The sequence below is a fragment of the Danio rerio genome, chromosome 8, assembly GCF_049306965.1.
Source record: "Danio rerio strain Tuebingen ecotype United States chromosome 8, GRCz12tu, whole genome shotgun sequence".
NCBI classification, from domain to species: Eukaryota; Metazoa; Chordata; class Actinopteri; order Cypriniformes; family Danionidae; genus Danio; species Danio rerio.
In genome coordinates this window covers 3089434-3112123 of record NC_133183.1, presented here as the reverse complement: position 1 = coordinate 3112123, position 22690 = coordinate 3089434, and the positions used below count along the sequence as shown (strand labels likewise).

Here is a 22690-nt window from a genome sequence, read left to right as displayed (position 1 = left end):
CATGGCCGCCATTGGCCAATTAAAATTGAGCAGCCATTTAACAAGGTTAACGATGAGTGATCAAAACGAAACTCGCTGGGCATGTTCGACTCATGGTCCTAGAGGTCTGTAAGAATTTTGAAAGAAATCGGCCACTAGGGGGCGATTTTACGTATTTTTAGTGTGTAATGGGTTGTGTATCACACAACCTTTTGCGCAACCACACAAAATACATATCATATGATAGGCCTGCTCATACCGAACAGTTTCACACTCAAACCACTGCTGTCACTTACACCGTTCGTTAAATATTCATCAATATAGGAAAAACCTACTTTTGCGAACTAGTCCCTGGTTTTTCACTCAATCGCGACGAAACCAGTGTTGTTAGAATCTCTGGACTGTGTAGATCAATAATTATCAAAAAAAAGTGGAACTTTTCACTTTGGCTAGCTGTAACAGGCTAATTTACAAAAGGGGCTTGTCCACACGAACCTACATGCCTGTAAACCAAAAAGGAAAACTCAAAACATCACAGAAATTGGTGAGCACATGTGGCATATCAACGAGATGAAACTTGAAAAATTTTGTGAAGATCAAACCATAGGTGGCGCTATGATAGCAAAAATAGTCTTTAAATAATGTTAAATCGCTTAAAAATAAAGTAAATGTGCTTCATTTACACACTATTTCACAAAAAACACTCAATCTACATATCATATGACAGGTCTGCTCATACTGAACAGTTTGACACTAAAACCACTGCTGTCACTCAAACTGTTCATTAAAAAACCATCAATATAAACAAAACCTACTTTTGCGAACTAGTCCATGGTTTTTAACTCAATCGCAACGAAACCAGTGTTGTATGAACCTCTGGACTGAGTAGATCAATAATTATCAAAAAAAAGTTGAACTTTCCATTTTAGATAGCTGTAACAGGCTCATTTACAAAAGGGGCGTGTCTACACGAACCTACATGCCTGTAAACCAATAAGGAAAACCCAAAACATCAGAGAAATTGGTAAGCAGATGTGGCATATCAATGTGAATAAACTTGCAAAATTTTGTGGAGATTGGGCAATAGGTGGCGCTATAATAGTGGAAATGGTTCTAAAAACATGCTAAAATGGCTTAAAAATGCAGTAAATGTGCTTCATTTACACACTTTTCACTGAAATGATTTATAAGTTATTTTTTTGTCCATCTTGGATGTTTAAAGGTCTCAAAAACACATATTTTCAATATTCTATCATTTTAGCCACTATAACACAGACTTTTAACTGTCACCTACCATTTCTAACCACTAGATGTCACAACAAGACCACTTATTTATTGTTCAAAACATTTGCATACCTTTGCTGTTTTACATTTTTTGAGTTTAAAGTCAGGGAAATTGCATTTAGGATCATTCTGAATCATATTTTGACCTGATGCAAACACTGTTATGCATTAAACATCTAATTTGGTCCCAGTTAACCTCTTCATAATAATTCTAATAGGCAAAACTGGTTCTATAATTAAACACCTTGTTTTAAAACATATGTAAAGAAAATCACAACTGTGGCTTCTAGATGGCAGTAACAGACCACTTATTGTTTATTTTACTGCTCTATAGCAAAGAATGTAATGTAATGTTATGTAATGCATTCTGAATCCCAAACTGACATGGCATGAACACAGTTAATCCATTTAAGATCAAATTTAGTCAAAGCTTTTCACACTTTTTACTCTGTAGATTTTTTATTATTTTAATAAAATACAAAATTTTCTTTTTATACAGTTAGAACATGCTTAGTCATAGAAGGGATATGTTTATGCACACCTAAATGGCTGTAATCACATAAATAAATTACACTGTGGCCACTAGATGGCACTAGGAGATCACTAATAGCTTATTCACTGCTCTTTTGTCATTTTTATTAAGAAGAGCTAAAATAGCCATAACTCATGAAGGAATTAAAATATCTTCACCAAACTTGTTACACATATGCAAGAGGTCAGTCTAAGGTCATAGCATAAAACTCGTAGACAATGGTCACATGATGGCGCTATACATTGTAAAATCACTGTATCTGAGTAACCATTTATCTGATTAACTAGAAATTTGACATGTCGTGTCTTTGTCTAAGGTGCCGTGACTCGATCTACACATTATATCATAGGGCTGCTTATACTGGTCACTTTGACATAAAAGCGGTCACTCGAAATGTTCATTAAAAATTTGTCAATATGTAAAAATCGAAGTTGCTTCTCTGGAGTGTTTAATCAAACATTTGTTAGCTCAATCTATAAACTCTAACGCTCTAATCGTATATTTCGTTGTCGAATAAACTACTTACAGGCGTCCTAACTGCTATATGACCTTACCCTGCTAAACTGCTTGACCCCCGTTAATTGCTGCTTGCAGCTATATTTATTAGGGGGTCAAGCGCGAAGCGCTGAAACCCTATTGTTTTTGTTAAAATTTTTATTATTATTATTATTATTATTATTATTATTCTGCCGAAGTCACTATTGCCCAGACCAAACCGTAAGGCCGAGAGAGCTGAAACTTGGCCAGATCGTAGTACCCCGGTACACTACATTCTCACAAAAGATCAGCCAAATCGGACCATAGGTGGCGCTATGGCGCCAAAAACCCACTTTTTGGACATTTTTGCCTGCTATACGTTCACCGTTTGTCGTAGACTCAAAAACTTTACATTTTTCCAATCCTTGGGTTAGCCCCAACAAAAGTGCACAGCTGAACTTTTTGCTCTACGACGCACCGTTTTCGCGCTACATCGCGATTTGTCTGAAACCTACTTTTGCGAACTAGTCCTAGGTTTTTCACTCAATCTTAACCAAACCAGCTCTCAAATGTTCTCTGGACACTGAATATCAATAATTATCAAAAAAAAGTTGACATTTTTATTCTCACTCGAAACGGTACACAACAATGTTTGACGCTAATTGAAGCTAAATGCTAATTTGAGCTATAACTTTTGAACGAAATGAGATATCATCACCAAACTTGGTACACACATGCATAAGCTCAATTTGAGGTGACACTGCAAAACCCGCAGACTTTGGCCACATGGTGGCGCTATAAAGCTAAAAAAATATAAAAATTACTCTAACCTTACAGCCGTTAGTCCAATCAGCTTGAAATTTGGCATGCAGTGTCTTTGACCAAGTTGTCATAACATACTATAAGGACATTGGGATATCTCAAAAAACATGGCCGCCATTGGTCAATTAAAATTGAGCAGCCATTTAACAAGGTTAACGATGAGTGATCAAACCGAAACTCGCTGGGCATGTTCGACTCAAGGTCCTAGAGGTCTGTAAGAATTTTGAAAGAAATCGGCCACTAGAGGGCGATTTTACGTATTTTTAGTGAGTAATGGGTTGTGTATCACACAACCTTTTGCGCAACCACACAAAATACATATCATATGATAGGCCTGCTCATACCAAACAGTTTGACACTCAAACCACTGCTGTCACTTACACCGTTCGTAAAATATTCATCAATATAGGAAAAACCTACTTTTGCAAACTAGTCCCTGGTTTTTCACTCAATCGCGACGAAACCAGTGTTGTTGGAATCTCTGGACTGTGTAGATCAATAATTATCAAAAAAAAGTTGAACTTTTCACTTTGGCTAGCTGTAACAGGCTAATTTACAAAAGAGGCGTGTCCACACGAACCTACATGCCTGTAAACCAATAAGAAAAACTCACAACATCACAGAAATTGGTGAACACATGTGGCATATCAACGAGATGAAACTTGCAAAATTTTGTGACGATCAAACCATAGGTGGCGCTACAATAGCAAAAATAGTCTTTAAATAATGCTAAATCGCTTAAATATAAAGTAAATTTGCTTCATTTACATACTATTTCACAAAAAACACTCAATCTACATATCATATGATAGGTCTGCTCATACTGAACAGTTTGACACTAAAACCACTGCTGTTACTCAAACTGTTCATTAAAAAACCATCAATATAAACAAAACCTACTTTTGCGAACTAGTCCCTGGTTTTTAACTCAATCGCAACGAAACAAGTGTTGTATAAACCTTTGGACTGAGCAGATCAATAATTATCAAAAAAAGGTTGAACTTTTCATTTTAGATAGCTGTAACAGGCTCATTAACAAAAGGGGCGTGTCTACACGAACCTACATGCCTGTAAACCAATAAGGAAAACCCAAAACATCACATAAATTGGTGAGCAGATGTGGCATATCAATGTGAATAAACATGCAAAATCTTGTGGAGATTGGGCAATAGGTGGCGCTATATTAGTGGAAATGGTTCTAAAAACATGCTAAAATGGCTTAAAAATAAAGTAAATGTGCTTCATTTACACACTTATCACTGAAATGATTTATAAGTAATTTTTTCTGTCCATCTTGGATGTTTAAAGGTCTCAAAAACACATTTTCAATATTCTATCATTTTAGCCACTGTAACACAGACTTTCAACTGTCACCTACCATTTCTAACCACTAGATGTCACAACAAGACCACTTATTTATTGTTCAAAACATTTGCATACCTTTGTTGTTTTACATTTTTGGAGTTTAAAGTCAGGGAAATTGCATTTAGGATCATTCTGAATCACATTTTGACCTGATGTAAACACTGTTATGCAATTAACATCTAATTTGGTCCCAGTTAACCTCTTCATAATAATTCTAATAGGTAAAACTGGTTCTATGATTAAACACATTGTTTTAAAACATGTGTAAAGAAAATCACAACTGTGGCTTCTAGATGGCAGTAACAGAGCACTTGATGTTTATTTTACTGCTCTATACCAAAGAATGTGATGTAATGTTATGTAATGCATTCTGAATCCCAAACTGACATGGCATGAACACAGTTAATCCATTTAAGATCAAATTTAGTCAAAGCTTGTCACACTTTTTACCCTGTAGATTTATAATTATTTTAATAAAATACAAAATTTTCATTTTATACAGTTAGAACATGCTCAATTATAGAAGGGATATGTTTATGCACACCTAAATGGCTGTAATCACATAAATAAATTACACCGTGGCCACTAGATGGCAGTAGGAGATCACTAATAGCTTATTCACTGCTCTTTTGTCATTTTTATTAAGAAGAGCTAAAATAGCCATAACTCATAAATGAATTAAAATATCTTCACCAAACTTGTTACACATATGCAAGTGGTCAGTCTAAGGTCAAAGCATGAAACTCATAGACATTGGCCACATGATGGCGCTATACATTGTAAAATTACTGTATCTGAGTAACCATTTATCTGATTAACTTAAAATTTGACATGTCGTGTTTTTGTCTAAGGTGCCATGACTCGATCTCCACATTATATCATAGGGCTGCTTATACTGGTCACTTTGACATAAAAGCGGTCACTCAAAATGTTCATTAAAAATTTGTCAATATGTAAAAATCAAAGTTGCTTCTCTGGAGTTTTTAATCAAACATTTGTTAGCTCAATCTATAAACTCTAACACTCTAATCGTATATTTCGTTGTCGAATAAACTACTTACAGGCGTCCTAACTGCTATATGACCTTACCCTGCTAAACTGCTTGACCCCCGTTAATTGCTGCTTGCAGCTATATTTATTAGGGGGTCAAGCGCGAAGCGCTGAAACCCTATTGTTTTTGTTAAGATTTTTATTATTATTATTATTATTATTATTATTATTATTATTATTATTATTATTATTCTGCCGAAGTCACTATTGCCCAGACCAAACCGTAAGGCCGAGAGAGCTGAAACTTGGCCAGATGGTAGTACCCCGGTACACTACGTTCTGGCCAAAGATCAGCCAAATCAGACCATAGGTGGCGCTATGACGCCAAAAAAACACTTTTTGGACATTTTTTGCCGCTATACGTTCACCGTTTGTCGTAGACTCAAAAACTTTACATTTTTTGAATCCTTGGGTTAACCTGAACAAAAGTGTATACCAGAAATTTTTGCTCTACGACGCACCATTTTCCCGCTACATCGCGATTTGTCCGAAACCTACTTTTGCGAACTAGTCCTAGGTTTTACACTCAATCTAAACCAAACCAGCTCTCAAATGTTCTCTGGACACTGAATATCAATAATTATCAAAAAAAAGTTGACATTTTTATATTCACGCGAAACAGTGCACAACAATGTTCAATGCTAATTGAAGCTAAATGCTAATTGGAGCTATAACTTTTGAACAAAATGAGATATCATCACCAAACTTGGTACACACATGCATAAGTTCAATTTGAGGTGACACTGCAAAACCCGCAGACTTTGGCCACATGGTGGCGCTATAAAGCTAAAAAAACATAAAAAGTACTCTAACCTTACAGCCGTTAGTCCGATCAGCTTGAAATTTGGCATGCAGTGTCTTTGACCAAGTTGTCATAACATACTATAAGGACATTGGCATATCTCAAAAAACATGGCCGCCATTGGCCAATGAAAATTGAGCAGCCATTTAACAAGGTTAACGATGAGTGATCGGAACGAAACTCGCTGGGCATGTTCGACTCATGGTCCTAGAGGTCTGTAAGAATTTTGAAAGAAATCGGCCACTAGGGGGCGATTTTACGTATTTTTAGTGTGTAATGGGTTGTGTATCACACAACCTTTTGCGCAACCACACAAAATACATATCATATGATAGGCCTGCTCATACCGAACAGTTTGACACTCAAACCACTGCTGTCTCTTATACCGTTCGTTAAATATTCATCAATATAGGAAAAACCTACTTTTGCGAACTTGTCCCTGGTTTTTCACTCAATCGCGACGAAACCACTGTTGTTAGAATCTCTGGACTGTGTAGATCAATATTTATCAAAAAAAAGTTGAACTTTTCACTTTGGCTAGCTGTAACAGGCTAATTTACAAAAGGGGCTTGTCCACACGAACCTACATGCCTGTAAACCAATAAGGAAAGCCCAAAACATCACAGAAATTGGTGAGCACATGTGGCATATAAACGAGATGAAACTTGAAAAATTTTGTGAAGATCAAACCATAGGTGGCGCTATAACAGCAAAAATAGTCTTTAAATAATGCTAAATCGCTTAAAAATAAAGTAAATGTGCTTCATTTACACACTATTTCACAAAAAACACTCAATCTACATATCATATGACAGGTCTGCTCATACTGAACAGTTTGACACTAAAACCACTGCTGTTACTCAAACTGTTCATTAAAAAACCATCAATATAAACAAAACCTACTTTTGCGAACTAGTCCCTGGTTTTTAACTCAATCGCAACGAAACCAGTGTTGTATGAACCTCTGGACTGAGTAGATCAATAATTATCAAAAAAAAGTTGAACTTTCCATTTTAGATAGCTGTAACAGGCTCATTTACAAAAGGGGCGTGTCTACACGAACCTACATGCCTGTAAACCAATAAGGAAAACCCAAAACATCACAGAAATTGGTGAGCAGATGTGGCATATCAATGTGAATAAACATGCAAAATCTTGTGGAGATTGAGCAATAGGTGGCGCTATAATAGTGGAAATGGTTCTAAAAACATGCTAAAATGGCTAAAAAATGAAGTAAATGTGCTTCATTTACACACTTTTCACTGAAATGATTTATAAGTTATTTTTTTGTCCATCTTGGATGTTTAAAGGTCTCAAAAACACATATTTTCAATATTCTATCATTTTAGCCACTATAACACAGACTTTTAACTGTCACCTACCATTTCTAACCACTAGATGTCACAACAAGACCACTTATTTATTGTTCAAAACATTTGCATACCTTTGTTGTTTTACATTTTTTGAGTTTAAAGTCAGGGAAATTGCATTTAGGATCATTGTGAATCATATTTTGACCTGATGTAAACACTGTTATGCATTAAACATCTAATTTGGTCCCAGTTAACCTCTTCATAATAATTCTAATAGGTAAAACTGGTTCTATATATAAACACCTTGTTTAAAAACATGTGTAAAGAAAATCACAACTCTGGCTTCTAGATGGCAGTAACAGACCACTTATTGTTTATTTTACTGCTCTGTAGCAAAGAATGTTATGTAATGTAATGCATTCTGAATCCCAAACTGACATGGCATGAACACAGTTAATCCATTTAAGATCAAATTTAGTTAAAGCTTGTCACACTTTTTACTCTGTAGATTTTTAATTATTTTAATAAAATACAAATTTTTCATTTTATATAGTTAGAACATGCTCAATTATAGAAGGGATATGTTTATGCACACCTAAATGGCTGTAATCACATGAATAAATTACACCGTGGCCACTAGATGGCAGTAGGAGATCATTAATAGCTTATTCACTGCTCTTTTGTCATTTTTATTAAGAAGAGCTAAAATAGCCATAACTCATGAAGGAATTAAAATATCTTCACCAAACTTGTTACACATATGCAAGAGGTCAGTCTAAGGTCATAGCATGAAACTCGTAGACATTGGCCACATGATGGCGCTATACATTGTAAAATCACTGTATCTGAGTAACCATTTATCTGATTAACTTAAAATTTGACATGTCGTGTCTTTGTCCAAGGTGCCATGACTCGATCTACACATTATATCTTAGGGCTGCTTATACTGGTCACTTTGACATAAAAGCGGTCACTCGAAATGTTCATTAAAAATTTGTCAATATGTAAAAATCGAAGTTGCTTCTCTGGAGTGTTTAATCAAACATTTGTTAGCTCAATCTATAAACTTTAACACTCTAATCGTATATTTTGTTGTCGAATAAACTACTTACAGGCGTCCTAACTGCTATATGACCTTACCCTGCTAAACCGCTTGACCCCCGTTAATTGCTGCTTGCAGCTATATTTATTATTATTATTATTATTATTCTGCCGAAGTCACTATTGCCCAGACCAAACCGTAAGGCCGAGAGAGCTGAAACTTGGCCAGATCGTAGTACCCCGGTACACTACATTCTCACAAAAGATCAGCCAAATCGGACCATAGGTGGCGCTATGGCGCCAAAAACCCACTTTTTGGACATTTTTGCCTGCTATACGTTCACCGTTTGTCGTAGACTCAAAAACTTTACATTTTTCCAATCCTTGGGTTAGCCCCAACAAAAGTGCACAGCTGAACTTTTTGCTCTACGACGCACCGTTTTCGCGCTACATCGCCATTTGTCCGAAACCTACTTTTGCGAACTAGTCCTAGGTTTTTCACTCAATCTAAACCAAACCAGCTCTCAAATGTTCTCTGGACACTGAATATCAATAATTATCAAAAAAAAGTTGACATTTTTATTCTCACTCGAAACAGTACACAACAATGTTTGACGCTAATTGAAGCTAAATGCTAATTTGAGCTATAACTTTTGAACGAAATGAGATATCATCACCAAACTTGGTACACACATGCATAAGCTCAATTTGAGGTGACACTGCAAAACCCGCAGACTTTGGCCACATGGTGGCGCTATAAAGCTAAAAAAACATAAAAATTACTCTAACCTTACAGCCGTTAGTCCAATCAGCTTGAAATTTGGCATGCAGTGTCTTTGACCAAGTTGTCATAACATACTATAAGGACATTGGGATATCTCAAAAAACATGGCTGCCATTGGCCAATTAAAATTGAGCAGCCATTTAACAAGGTTAACGATGAGTGATCGAAAAGAAACTCGCTGGGCATATTCGACTCATGGTCCTAGAGGTCTGTAAGAATTTTGAAAGAAATCGGCCGCTAGGGGGCGATTTTACGTATTTTTAGTGTGTAATGGGTTGTGTATCACACAACCTTTTGCGCAACCACACAAAATACATACCATATGATAGGCCTGCTCATACCGAACAGTTTGACACTCAAACCACTGCTCTCACTCACACCGTTTGTTAAATATTCATCAATATAGGAAAAACCTACTTTTGCGAACTAGTCCCTGGTTTTTAGTTCAATCGCAACGAAACCAGTGTTGTTAGAATCTCTGGACTGTGTAGATCAATAATTATCAAAAAAAAAGTGGAACTTTTCACTTTGGCTAGCTGTAACAGGCTAATTTACAAAAGGGGCGTGTCCTCACGAACCTACATGCCTGTAAACCAATAAGGAAAGCCCAAAACAACACAGAAATTGGTGAGCACATGTGGCATATCAACGAAATGAAACTTGCAAAATTTTGTGAAGATCAAACCATAGGTGGCGCTATAATAGCAAAAATAGTCTTAAAAACATGCCAAATGGCTTAAAAATAAAGTAAATGTGCTTCATTTAAACACTATTTCACAAATACATTTAATCTACATATCATATGATAGGTCTGCTCATACTGAACAGTTTGAGACTAAAACCACTGCTGTTATTCAAACTGTTCATTAAAAAACCATCAATATAAAAAAAACCTACTTTTGCGAACTAGTCCCTGGTTTTTAACTCAATCGCAACGAAACCAGTGTTATATGAACCTCTGGACTGAGTAGATCAATAATTATCAAAAAAAAGTTGAACTTTCCATTTTAGATAGCTGTAACAGGCTCATTAACAAAAGGGGTGTGTCTACACGAACCTACATGCCTGTAAACCAATAAGGAAAACCGAAAACATCACAGAAATTGGTGAGCACATGTGGCATATCAATGTGAATAAACATGCAAAATTTTGTGGAGATTGGGCAATAGGTGGCGCTATAATAGTGGAAATGGTTCTAAAAACATGCTAAAATGGCTTAAAAAAAGCAGTAAATGTGCTTCATTTACACACTTATCACTGAAATGATTTATAAGTAAATTTTTTTGCCCATCTTGGATGTTTAAAGGTCTCATAAACACATATTTTCAGTATTCTATCATTTTAGCCACTATAACACAGACTTTGACCTGTCACCTACCATTTCTAACCACTAGATGTCACAACAAGATCACTTATTTATTGTTTATAACATTTGCATACCTTTGTTGTTTTACATTTTTTGTGTTTAAAGTCAGGGAAATTGCATTTAGGATCATTCTGAATCATATTTTCACCTGATGTAAACACTGTTATGCATTAAACATCTAATTTGGTCACAGTTAACCTCTGTGTAATAATTCTAATAGGCAAAACTGGTTCTATAAATAAATACCTTGTTTTAAAACATTTGTAAAGAAAATCACAATTGTGGCCACTAGATGGCAGTAACAGACCACTTATAGTTTATAGTTTATTTTACTGCTCTGTAGCAAAGAATGTGATGTAATATAATGCATTCTGAATCCCAAATTGACATGAACTGAACACAGTTAATGCATTTAAGATTAAATTTTGTCTAAGCTTATCACACCTTTTACTTTGTAGATTTTTAAATTCTTTTAATAAAACACAAAATTATTAGTTTATATAGTGATATAGTTTTGTCATTTTTGTTGGGAAGAGCTAAAATAGCCATAACTCATGAATGGATTGAAATATCTACACCAAACTTGTTACACATATGCAAAAGCTGCCATGACTCGATCTACACATTATATCATAGGGCTGCTTAAACTGGTCACTTTGACATAAAAGCGGTCACTCGAAATGTTCATTAAAATTTTGTCAATATGTAAAAATCCAAGTTGCTTCTCTGGAGTGTTTAATCAAACATTTGTTAGCTCAATCTATAAACTTTAACACTCTAATCGTATATTTCGTTGTCGAATAAACTACTTACAGGCGTCCTAACTGCTATATGACCTTACCCTGCTAAACTGCTTGACCCCCGTTAATTGCTGCTTGCAGCTATATTTATTATTATTATTATTATTTTTCTGCCCTAGTTTTTATTGGGCAGACCAAACCGTAAGGCCTAGAGAACTGAAACTTGGCCAGATGGTAGTACCCCGGTACACTAGACCCTGGCCAAAGATCAGCTTAATCGGACCATAGGTGGCGCTATACCGCAAAAAAACAACATTTTGCACATTTTTGGCCGCCATTTGTAAACCGTTTGTCGTAGAATCAAGTAATTTACATATTTGGAATCCTTGGGTCTGTGCAAACAAAAGTGGAGTGACTCAGATTTTCTCTATGACGCACCGTTTTCCCGCTACATCGCGATTTGTCCGAAACCTACTTTTGCGAACTAGTCCTAGGTTTTTCAACCAATCTAAACCAAACCAGCTCTCAAATGTTCTCTGGACACTGAATATCAATAATTATTGAAAAAAAGTTAAAATTTTTATTCTCATGCAAAACAATACGCAAAAATGTTCCATGCTAATTGAAGCTAAATGCTAATTGTAGCTATAACTTTTGAACTGAATGAGATATTATCACCAAACTTGGTACACACATGTGTAAGGTGAATTTGAGGTCACAGTGCAAAACCCGTGGATTTTGGCCACATGGTGGCGCTATAAAGCTTAAAAACATAAAAATTACTCTAACCTTACAATCATTAGTCCAATCAGCTTGAAATTTGGCAAGCAGTGTCTTTGATCAAGTTGTCATAACATACTATAAGGACATTGGCACATCTCAAAAAACATGGCCGCCATTGGCCAATTAGAATTGAGCAGCCATTTAACAAGGTTAACGATGAGTAATCAGAACGAAACTCACTGGGCATGTTTGACTCATGGTCCTAGAGGTCTGTAAGAATTTTGAAAGAAATCGGCCACTAGGGGGCGATTTTGTGTTTTTTGAGGGTGTAATTGATTGGTTATTACACACAGTTTTGCGCAACCACACAATTTACATATCATATGATAGGCCTGCTCATACCGAACAGTTTGACACTAAAACCACTGCTGTCAGTCACACCGTTCGTTAAATATGCATCAATTAATGAAAAACCTACTTTTGCAAACTAGTCCCTTGTTTTTCACTCAATCGCAACGAAACAAGTGTTGTTAGAATCTCTGGACTATCTAGATCAATAATTATTAAAAAAAAGTTGAACTTTTCACTTCTGATTGCTGTAACAGGCTCATTTACAAAAGGGGCGTGTCTACATGAACCTACATGCCTGTAAACCAATAAGGAAAAACCAAAACATTACAGAAATTGTCGAGCACATGTGGCATATCAATGTAAAGAAACATGCAAAATTTTGTGAAGATCGGGCATTAGGTGGCGCTATAATAGTGGAAATGGCATTAAAAACATGCTAAATTGGCTTAAAAATGCAGTAAATGTGCTTCATTTACACACTTTACCAATTTTAGTCTAAGCTTATCACTGAAATGATTTACATGTTAAACTTTTTGTCCATCTTGAATGTTTTAAAGGTCTCAAAAACACATATTTTCCATATTCTATCATTTTAGCCACTATAACACAGACTTTTAACTGTTACCTACCATTTCTAACCACTAGATGTCACCACAAGACCACTTATTTATTGTTCACAACATTTGCATACCTTTGTTTTTTAAGTTTAAAGTCAGGGAAATTGCATTTAGGATCATTTTGAATCACACTTTGACATGATGTAAACAGTGTTGTGCATTAAAAATCTAATTTAGTCCCATTTAACCTCTTCATAATAATTCTAATTGGCAAAACTGGTTCTATGATTAAACACCTTGTTTTAAAACATGTGTAAAGAAAATCACAACTGTGTCCAGTAGATGGCAGAAACACACCACTGATAGTTTATAGTTTATTTTACTGCTCTGTAGAAAAGAATGTAAAGTAATTGGCCATATCATGAAACTCGTAGACATTGGCCACATGGTGGCGCTATACATTGTAAATTCACAGGCTTCATGACTGCTATATAACCTTACCCTGCTAAACTGCTTGACCCCCGTCAATCGCCGCTTGCGGCTATATTTTATTATTGTTTTTATTCTATTTTGCTTAAATGTGGATCTAAAAGACGTCCAGAGTTTACATTTTTTGGGTCAGTTATCTTTTTTAATAGGGTTGGGTATTGTTTAGGATTATGTCGATACCAGTGCTAAATCGATGGTATGAAAACTGTATGGGAAATTATGTTGGATGCGTCTAGAAAAATCTTTTACAGGGTTTCTGCAGATATAATTTCAAATTTAAGACTTTTTAAGAACTTTTTAAGACTATTAAGTAAATTTAAGACCTATATCACAATATCAAAAACACGCATGCATAGAGAGAAAATGCAAAATCACAAAATTAGTGGCAAAATAAATATATTCAAATTGAACAGTACTGAAGACAGGTTAGATGCACCATTGAACTACAGAAAAAACAAACATGCATCTTAAGACCTCTTTTTTTTGTTTGTTTGAACAAACTCATCCCACAGGTTTTTTTCCAAACTTTTCCAAAGACTTTCCTCCTTTTCCACTGCTGTTGCAATTTCTAGCCAAGAATTATTAATCATCTGGTTCTACTTCTCCCTATGATCACGCATGGACGGATCATAGAAGATGTCTGTACAGTCACACCTGTTTCAGACAAAATCTCTTCAAAGTGATTCATATTCAACTTAAATGAAATGCGGCGCCGCGTGAACTGTTCTGCAAACGCAGCGATGATGTCACATTCGCCGTGCGCACCGAGTTCAATAACAGAAAGCTGATTGGCTATTGCATGTCTGTCTCTCATTCGTAGTTGTAATACTGCAAATTACATTAGGACAAGTGGAATAAAGAACTACAACACCATGAAAACCAAGCAACATCAATAAAAAAGAATTTAAATGAGCATTAGATGTAGCGTTACATGGACATCAGAAAAATAAGACCTGTGCAAAAATATTTAAGACCTAGAACAGCCAATTTAAGACTTATTAAGGCCTAAAATTTAGATTTTTAAATGAAAGACTCAAGACTTTTTAAGACCCCGCGGAAACCCTGTTTTATTTGACAAAATAATTTTTTTTTATCATTTTAATTGAACAATATTATTAAAGTTTAAAGTGTACATCAACTCATATTTTAGATAATAATTGAACTGCATTAATATATTTCTTTTGATCAATATTTGTTAGCACTAGTTTAAGATTTACATTACCCAATTAACATTACATTAGCTTACTGCTAACCTGTGGAAAAGCTTTCATCAAAATCAGGGAACTCTCTCTTTTTTCCTAGGGTTGCAGCCACTGATCTCTCTTTATAGATCAGTGGTTGAAGCTTGTGACTACGTTTACATGGACTTCAGTTATCTAATGATTTTCCTTAATCTGAGTGAGACGTTTCAGTACCCAACACTACTTCTTAATACTAATGACTTTTACTCTCACTTGAGTACATTTTTAGTGCAGTATCAGTACTTTTACTCCACTACTTTCCTTCAACTTACAGTCACTACTTTGTTTTTGTCTATGGGGATTAGAGAAATCAGTCCTGTGATTTCTGTCCAATCAGATTACACATAGAAGGTAAATTGCATCATAATGAACTACCTCAAGACATGTGCGCTTTATAATTGCAGCAAACTGTTTGGAAGCATTAAATGTGTCCAACAGGACGTCCAAAATCTTTACACGCGTTGACCCAGAGACTGTTTAGATGTCACTGATGAGAAGATGACGGATGTTTACTGTATGATGACCGAAATGGCCTTTAACACCCAGCAGGCACAAGACGTCAACATGATGTCAGATTAGCGTTGTACCCTAACATCATGGGGGCGTTGCAATTTGTTTGGAAATGAAAATCAGGTTGACGTCAGAACTCAACATCTGGCCGACATCAATGTCCAACCTAAAACCAACCATATATCAACGCCTAATGATGTTACAGCTTGACATTGTGTGGACGTCACCACTATGACGTTAATCAGATGTTGAATTTAGGCTGCCATACCTGATGAATAAATGTCAGTATTTGATGTCAATAAGGTCAAGCTGGATTTAGCTGGTCATTTTCCAGCCTGACCAGCTAAGACCAGGCTGGAAATGGCTGGACACCAGCCTGGAAATGACCAAAACCCCTCTAAAACCAGGCTGGTCAACCAACTAAAACCAGCCAACCAGCTTAGGCTGGTTAAAGCTGGATTTTTCAGCAGAAATATTTTTGTAATTGATCTTTGCCATTAAAATGACTTTTTTTTTGTCTCGGCCCATATTCGTTTTTTTAAATTGATATTTTGTAAATAAGTAAATGAGTTTGGCTGAACTGCTCAGACAACCTAGAATAGTAAAAATTATATATTTTTGCATATCGCTCACGCCTAGTTGAACACAAAATAACAATAATATTGGAAACCAGTAACCATTGACTTCCATTGTATTTTTCCCTACTATAGATCTTTATCTTTTGAATCATACTATCCGCTTGTTAAGTGGTGACGTGTTTGTGACGTATGTATACTGTTTCCGGGTCCAAGCCGCCATTCATTTGAGTGGAGAAATCATTCGTTTATGATCGCGTTTTATTCCTATCACACATTACAGTTAATTTTATATAAAGTCAGTATACACAACAATCTCTGGGCTTGCTGCATAACAAATACCAAAATTTTTACTATTTCTAAAAAATGTATCACCATCTGGCCATCGGATATTAGGCATGGACATATATACTGCGATTGTGATTTTCGAAAGCCTTAAATCACTTTGTAAACGTTTATTATTACCATTTGATGAGTCTCCCCATTCAGTTGAATAGAGCGCTTGGACCCGGAAGACGCTTCGCGTGACGTCACACTTAACAAGCGGATAGTATATATTCTATAGTTGCTATGGTAACACAACAACTGTAGTAGTTAATGTTAACAAATGACTCAATACTATAGTTTCCAATACTAAAGTTTACCCAATGGTTACCAGTTTCCAACATTTTTCAAAATATCTCACCTTTGTCAGAAAAAAGAAACTCATGAAGCCTGGCAGTAAATGGCGAGTATATTGATATTTTTTTAAGAGAACTGTCCCTTTAAGTATGCTTCATGCAATAAGCAAACCAATGTCTCTGCTCATATTATGATATGTTATTGGCAATTTTGCAAGTTTTTTCAGAGAATATTGGGTTATTGAAGTGTGCAGATGCTGTATTAACCTGTCTCTCTCTCTCTGTCTGCAGTTATTGTGTGCAGATGCGTGTGAAGCAGGCGAGTGCTGCATGTAAGGTGAGACCGTGGAGCGCAGGTTTGATTCATGAGCGCTCCGTATGTGTTGAGTGTCAAAGCGATGCCATGGTGACTGATAACCGCTGTCGTGGAGACGGGCTGCAGAACATCAGGTACATGCATCTAAACACTGATATTAAAGGGAACCTATTACGCCCCTAATTACAAGATGTAAAATAAGTCTGTGATGTCCCTATAATGTGTGCGTGAAGTTTCAGCTTAAAACATCACACTAATAATGTTTTAACCTCTCTGAAACTGACCTTTTTAGGCTTTGGTCCTAATTGTGCTGTTTTGGTGACTGTTGCTTTAAATTTAAATTTTCAAAAGAGGGCGGAGCTACAAATGGATATGTAGATTCCATAGCAGCAGATTCAAAGTGGACGGCTGCTTCTCACTCCGGGCTGTTTATGCTAATGAGGGAGAGATGGTCAGTAGTGGGCGGGAGAACTGTACCTAATTTTAGTTTCATATAAATTACAAAACCAGAGAACGTCTGTTTTCAAGTGTAGTTGGTTTAATTAACAGTAGAGATTTCAAGCATTATGTAATATACAGTTGAAGACCAAGCTTCAGCCTCCTGTTCTCCCCCAGAAAGCCAATACGAAAGTAAATGAAACTGCAATTCATCGAAATTCCGCTAGCTGTTAGAATGGGCAACTTTACAACAGAAAAAAGGTGTTTACAGCCTGGTACAAAGAACGATTTTGGTTAATACAGCTAATATTACCCTTCATGACAACTGTGAGGGGGTGAATTTTTTTATAACTCATCCGTTTCCTTTATATTAAATTTGCATAATTAAGGGCGTGGCCACTTGAGTGACAGCTAGGTCTCGCTGGTCACCGTCACTTCAGCTCAGCTGATTCAGGCTGATTAGCTGCTGATCTCGGCATATTCATCCTATTTTTGTGTTGTTTTATGTGGCTTTACACAGTCAGTCGCCTTTTGGACTTATTCCTTACAATTATCAGATGGCATGGCATGCTGTGTGCACTTAATTATGCTCACAAACCATTCACATGGCCTCCGTTTCCCATGTGAGTAAAGTTATATAGTTTTATACCATCTTTATACATGTATTTGTTTTATTTAAGATCATTTATCATTTATAATGTTCTTTAGAGCTGTAATGCACTCCAGAATCTGTCAGTTTGATTAGCTGTAGGCTCTAGAACAGTCATCTGAAGCGTTGTTATACAGTGTTATGCTGGATTTCATCAATAGTCTTACATTAACTAACACAGACTATATCTGAAGTGTCATTCTAGATATGCACGTGCTCTTTCCGGCAATCTTCCTTCTGCATTCACACAGCGCTGCATTCCGGCAAATTGCCGGTAATGTTACAACTGCTCTTTCCGGAAAATAGCCAGAACAAATTAACCGGTATTTTCAAAAAAGGCCTGTTCACACACACACACCTTTCCGGAAAATTGCCGGTAATTTTCCGGAAAGGTGTGTATGTGTGAAAGGGGCTAATGACTTGCCTATTTACCCTAACTTTACCCTAATTAAGCCTCTAAATGTCATTGCAAGCCGAATACTAGTGTCTTGAAGAATATCTAGTCTAATATTATGTGCTGTCATCAAGACAAAGAGAAAAGTTCTCACAAATGAGTTATTAAAACTATTATGTTTAGAAATGTGTTTCCATTAAACAGAAATTGGGGGACAAATATACAAGGGGGGCTAATATCTCTGACTTCAACTGTATTTCTCATGTCAGTGAAGCAAGTATTCGCTGTGATTTCAGCTTCCGGATGGTCCATTAATTAATCAAACTGAATATCAGAATAGACTTTATTGGAATATTTCACAATAAAGCTGAGAAAGCCCAGAGCAAACCCATCTGCAGTCTCTCCCCAAGACTGTGTATTCTTTATACAATGTTCTCTCCCCACCTCTAGGTGTTCTTGTTGTAACTTTGACCATCTTAAGATGTTTTCCCTTTACTGAGACATTTAGCATATCTTTAGGTGCTCATGTTATTCTGGGCCCTGTCCCCTGCAATGCAAGCAACTGTTTTCACACCAAAGTTGACCCTCCATAGTTGCAACCCCTTCTGAGTGTTTACATACATTGCCATTATGCTACGTTAATTTGAAAATATGTCACTCACTCTCCTGAAAACCTCTCACAGATTTAACTTCATGTGTGTGTTTTACATGTAACAATCAATGTTTTTCATTCATTTTCCTTCAGTTTAGTGGCTTTATTCATCAGGGGTCGCCACAGCGTAATGAACTGCCAACTTATCCAGCATGTTTTACACATCCTTCCAGCTGCAACCCAATACTGGGAAACATCCATACACAATTATACACTTTGGCCAATTTAGTTTATTCAATTTACCTATAGTGCACCCGGAGGAAACCCACGCCAAGACGAGAACATGCAAACTCCACACAGAAATGCCAACTGGTAAAGCCGGAACTCAAATCAGTGACTTTCTTGCCGTGAGGCGACAGTGCTAACCACAGAGCCACCTTGTCGCCCTCAATGTTTTTCATATAAACTCATTCTCCAGCAGTTCCTCACCACGGTGACCCCACACATTCCTCAGCAGAGACGCCCATGCTACACACACCACCAGTTGTCCTCTTTTTTCTTAAAATACACCACCAGTTGTCGCGCTTTTTCCTCAAAATACACGTCTAACTGTCTCTATATGGTTATCCAGGTTGACATGTTTACTGCATGCTTTTAGAGAATACAAGATCTTCTTCAATTTCTGCAGAAACCGTTGTAAAAGCACACGTCTGGTCCAAGCCCTTCCCTCTGAGAGTTCTCAGTCTATATCAATCAATGACTGACTCCTTCACTAGATGTCGGGGCTTTATTTGCCATATCCATTACACTTTTCTCTCAAAACAATACAAGTGTCATGTCTTTCATATTGAGTATTTTTCTCCCTCTAGAACCTTCTGGGCCGCTGCTCAGGCACCGGGCTGCTCTGGGTCGTGGGTTCGAGAGTCACTCACTGAGAACTGCCGGTGTCCATCATACTCTGTGATTTTCGTCTGAAGCAACCTTTAAAAGCTCATTTTGAGGGACACTTTATTCCACAGGAGTCTTCAAGAGCCTCCTCCTTTTGAAGCCAAATTCTCTCCATCAAAGGTTAAGCAATGACGCCCCAGTATACCTGTCACTTTATCTGTTTCCCCACCAAAACAACTGCTTTTCTCTGCTGTCTACCTCCACAATGCACCTGCACCCGTTTCTAATGGCTCACTTTGTCTACTCTCTCGACTGTCTTCTGATTCATATGTACTGTATTTATATATGTTTGAATGTAATGCCCGTGCGTCTGTTTTGTGTGTGTGTTTGTAAATGCACGAGTCAAGCTAATGTATGTGAATGTTTTTGTAGTATTTCGTTTTCCAAGAACTTTATCTTTAAGTTTTTCCAAGTGTCCTGATCTGAATACATTGAACTTTCACTTGTGGCTTGAAAGTTTCAGAAACCACACTCGATTCCTCTTAAAAATGTTTACTATTATAGTGTAAAAGCTAATCAGCCAAAATTGTGGTTAAATTGTCACCCCACAAGGACAAAAATACTATAATAATTAATAGCAAACCATTCTATAGTAAAGTACTGCAATAAACTCTTGTGGTGATTCTATAGTTGCTATTTTGTACATATATGTGATACGCCACAGTTTACTGTAGTAAAAACTAAATTATACTACAGTATTCACTACAGTTTATTAGTTCACTACAGTTAAAGGTGCTGTATGTAAGATTTTGACTCTTCTAAAGCAGTAAAAAGCCATAACATGTTTGCAGATATTTCAGAAACATGCTAAATGAACATACTTGTTTATCTGAAAAACAATGCTGAAGTCAGATATTCTGCTTTTAGTTACGTGCCGGAACGGCTGTCTTTGTTTTGGTTATTTTAACCTGCCCAATGCCTGTTTAGCCTTAATGGAAAACCACGTATTTCATTCAGTCATGAAGGCTCTCAAAGAATGCGCCTGTGACTGAAATGCGTCCTCCGGTGGACAATAGCAGACGCAGATTCAGTTCCACATGAGGTGGTTATTAATTAGCAAATAATATAACGCTGTGTCCTAATAACACACTACATGACGAGATTTGCAGTGATGAGCAATTTGGCTGTTTGCACCAGACGAAACACTACAGAAATGTAAATACAGCCATTCAGAAGCACAGAATAGTGCACTCACTGCACTCCAATGAAATGGTAAGGTTTATAATGTAAATACATATTAAACCTCTTTAACATTATTAAATGTAGATGCTGAATCACTGATATGTGTTGGCTTGCACTGAATCAGTTCTAAAGTTTAGTTTCAGACGGTTTATTTTATTTTCCAGATCTGATTTGAACTATCTGCTGCTGCTTTCAGTAGTATGGCAATAAATGTGATGTAAAACAGCATTCAAACTCACATTATTAGCATTTAACAATGAATAAAGCACATGAGGTGTACCTGAGCTGATCACTGTTAGTTTTCTGTTGTTCAGCTGTGAGAAATAGAAGTCGTTTCTAAAATATAAATATCAGGTGTTGGTTAAGACAAAAACACCTTTTAATATATCGCGTGCCGTTGCTTTTATTTTCAATGTGACTTAAATCAGTGTTTAGGCTCGATAGTTAGTAGGGTTGGGCAATGTTGACCAATTTGGCATCGTACGATGTCTAATGTGAAACCACGATGGACGATGGCATCGTCATCATGTGAAAAGCGAAGGGGAGGGGAGGGGTGACTTATTTGAGGACTGGGAGGGAGGTGCGCGATATCCAGGACATTATCACTCATATCATTATGAGTCCCGCAAATGCATAGAGACTCCCAGAACTTCCGGGAGACTTGGGATGTCTGAATATCACGTTAAACAACAATAGTGAGACACGATCCAGCGGTACATCATTGATAAAGTGACAACGTGCACTGCTCTCTGCCTGGAGCTCAGAGGCGCATGACAGTGCGTGTCTGTGTGTGTGTGGTCACGTGATGTGCATTTTCAGTGAACGGAGAGCTGTTGTGGATGTGAATCATTTTCGTTCTAAAATGCCATTTTAACACTAAGACGTATTAGTGTAAATGGGGCCAAGTGTGTATTTTTCGCAAGCGGGTTTGTGACGGGGCGGGGCAGAGGATCGGCGATGACGGCTCAACATCGTGTTGTCTATTGTGCATAGGCGACAATACCCTAATAGTCAGGGATATTTCTGTTTGATGTCATCAATCTGGCAACCTGCGCTTGCTGTGTTTTGAACTAGGAGTGTAATACCTAGTTCAACCACCGGGTGTCAAACTTACATACTGCACCAATAATACTGCATCATTAACAAAAAAAAAAACGTAAATATTATAATATATACAGTATAATACACTTTACTATAGTAAGGTTCAAAAACAATTTAGTATTTACTATAGTATTTTTTCACTTGGGTACAGCTGATGACAGTATAAATAATTTCTTTCTGCTGCTTGCCATATTTTATTTCCATAAAATTATTATTTTTATTTTATTAAAATAAATTAGCAATTTATTTATTATTACAGGATTTCTGATTGTAATATATAACATCAGGACTGAACCAAACCAATTCTATCTAGATTTCAGTTTAGTTTCTAATATTAGTCAATAATATTAGAGTTTTATTGATGCTTTTGTATGTTTTATTGCTTTTTACTATTATTTGCAATGTTCTTCTTTGTTTCCCATCACACATTAAACAGTCATAGGTCTCGA

At 36.5% G+C, this 22690-nt stretch overlaps 1 protein-coding gene across 2 annotated transcripts in view; it reads left to right on the top strand.

Moving 5' to 3' along the window:
- Positions 1 to 22690, top strand: part of si:dkey-178e17.3 — a 64922-nt gene extending 42232 nt beyond the window's left edge. For both annotated transcript variants that reach the window (XM_003199037.7, XM_005166740.6), the window contains exons 4-5: positions 16913 to 17071; positions 19880 to 22690. In XM_003199037.7, coding sequence (XP_003199085.3) covers positions 16913 to 17071; positions 19880 to 19985 — 265 coding nt within the window. In that variant the 3' untranslated portion in view covers positions 19986 to 22690. The remainder of the gene's footprint in view (positions 1 to 16912; positions 17072 to 19879) is intronic.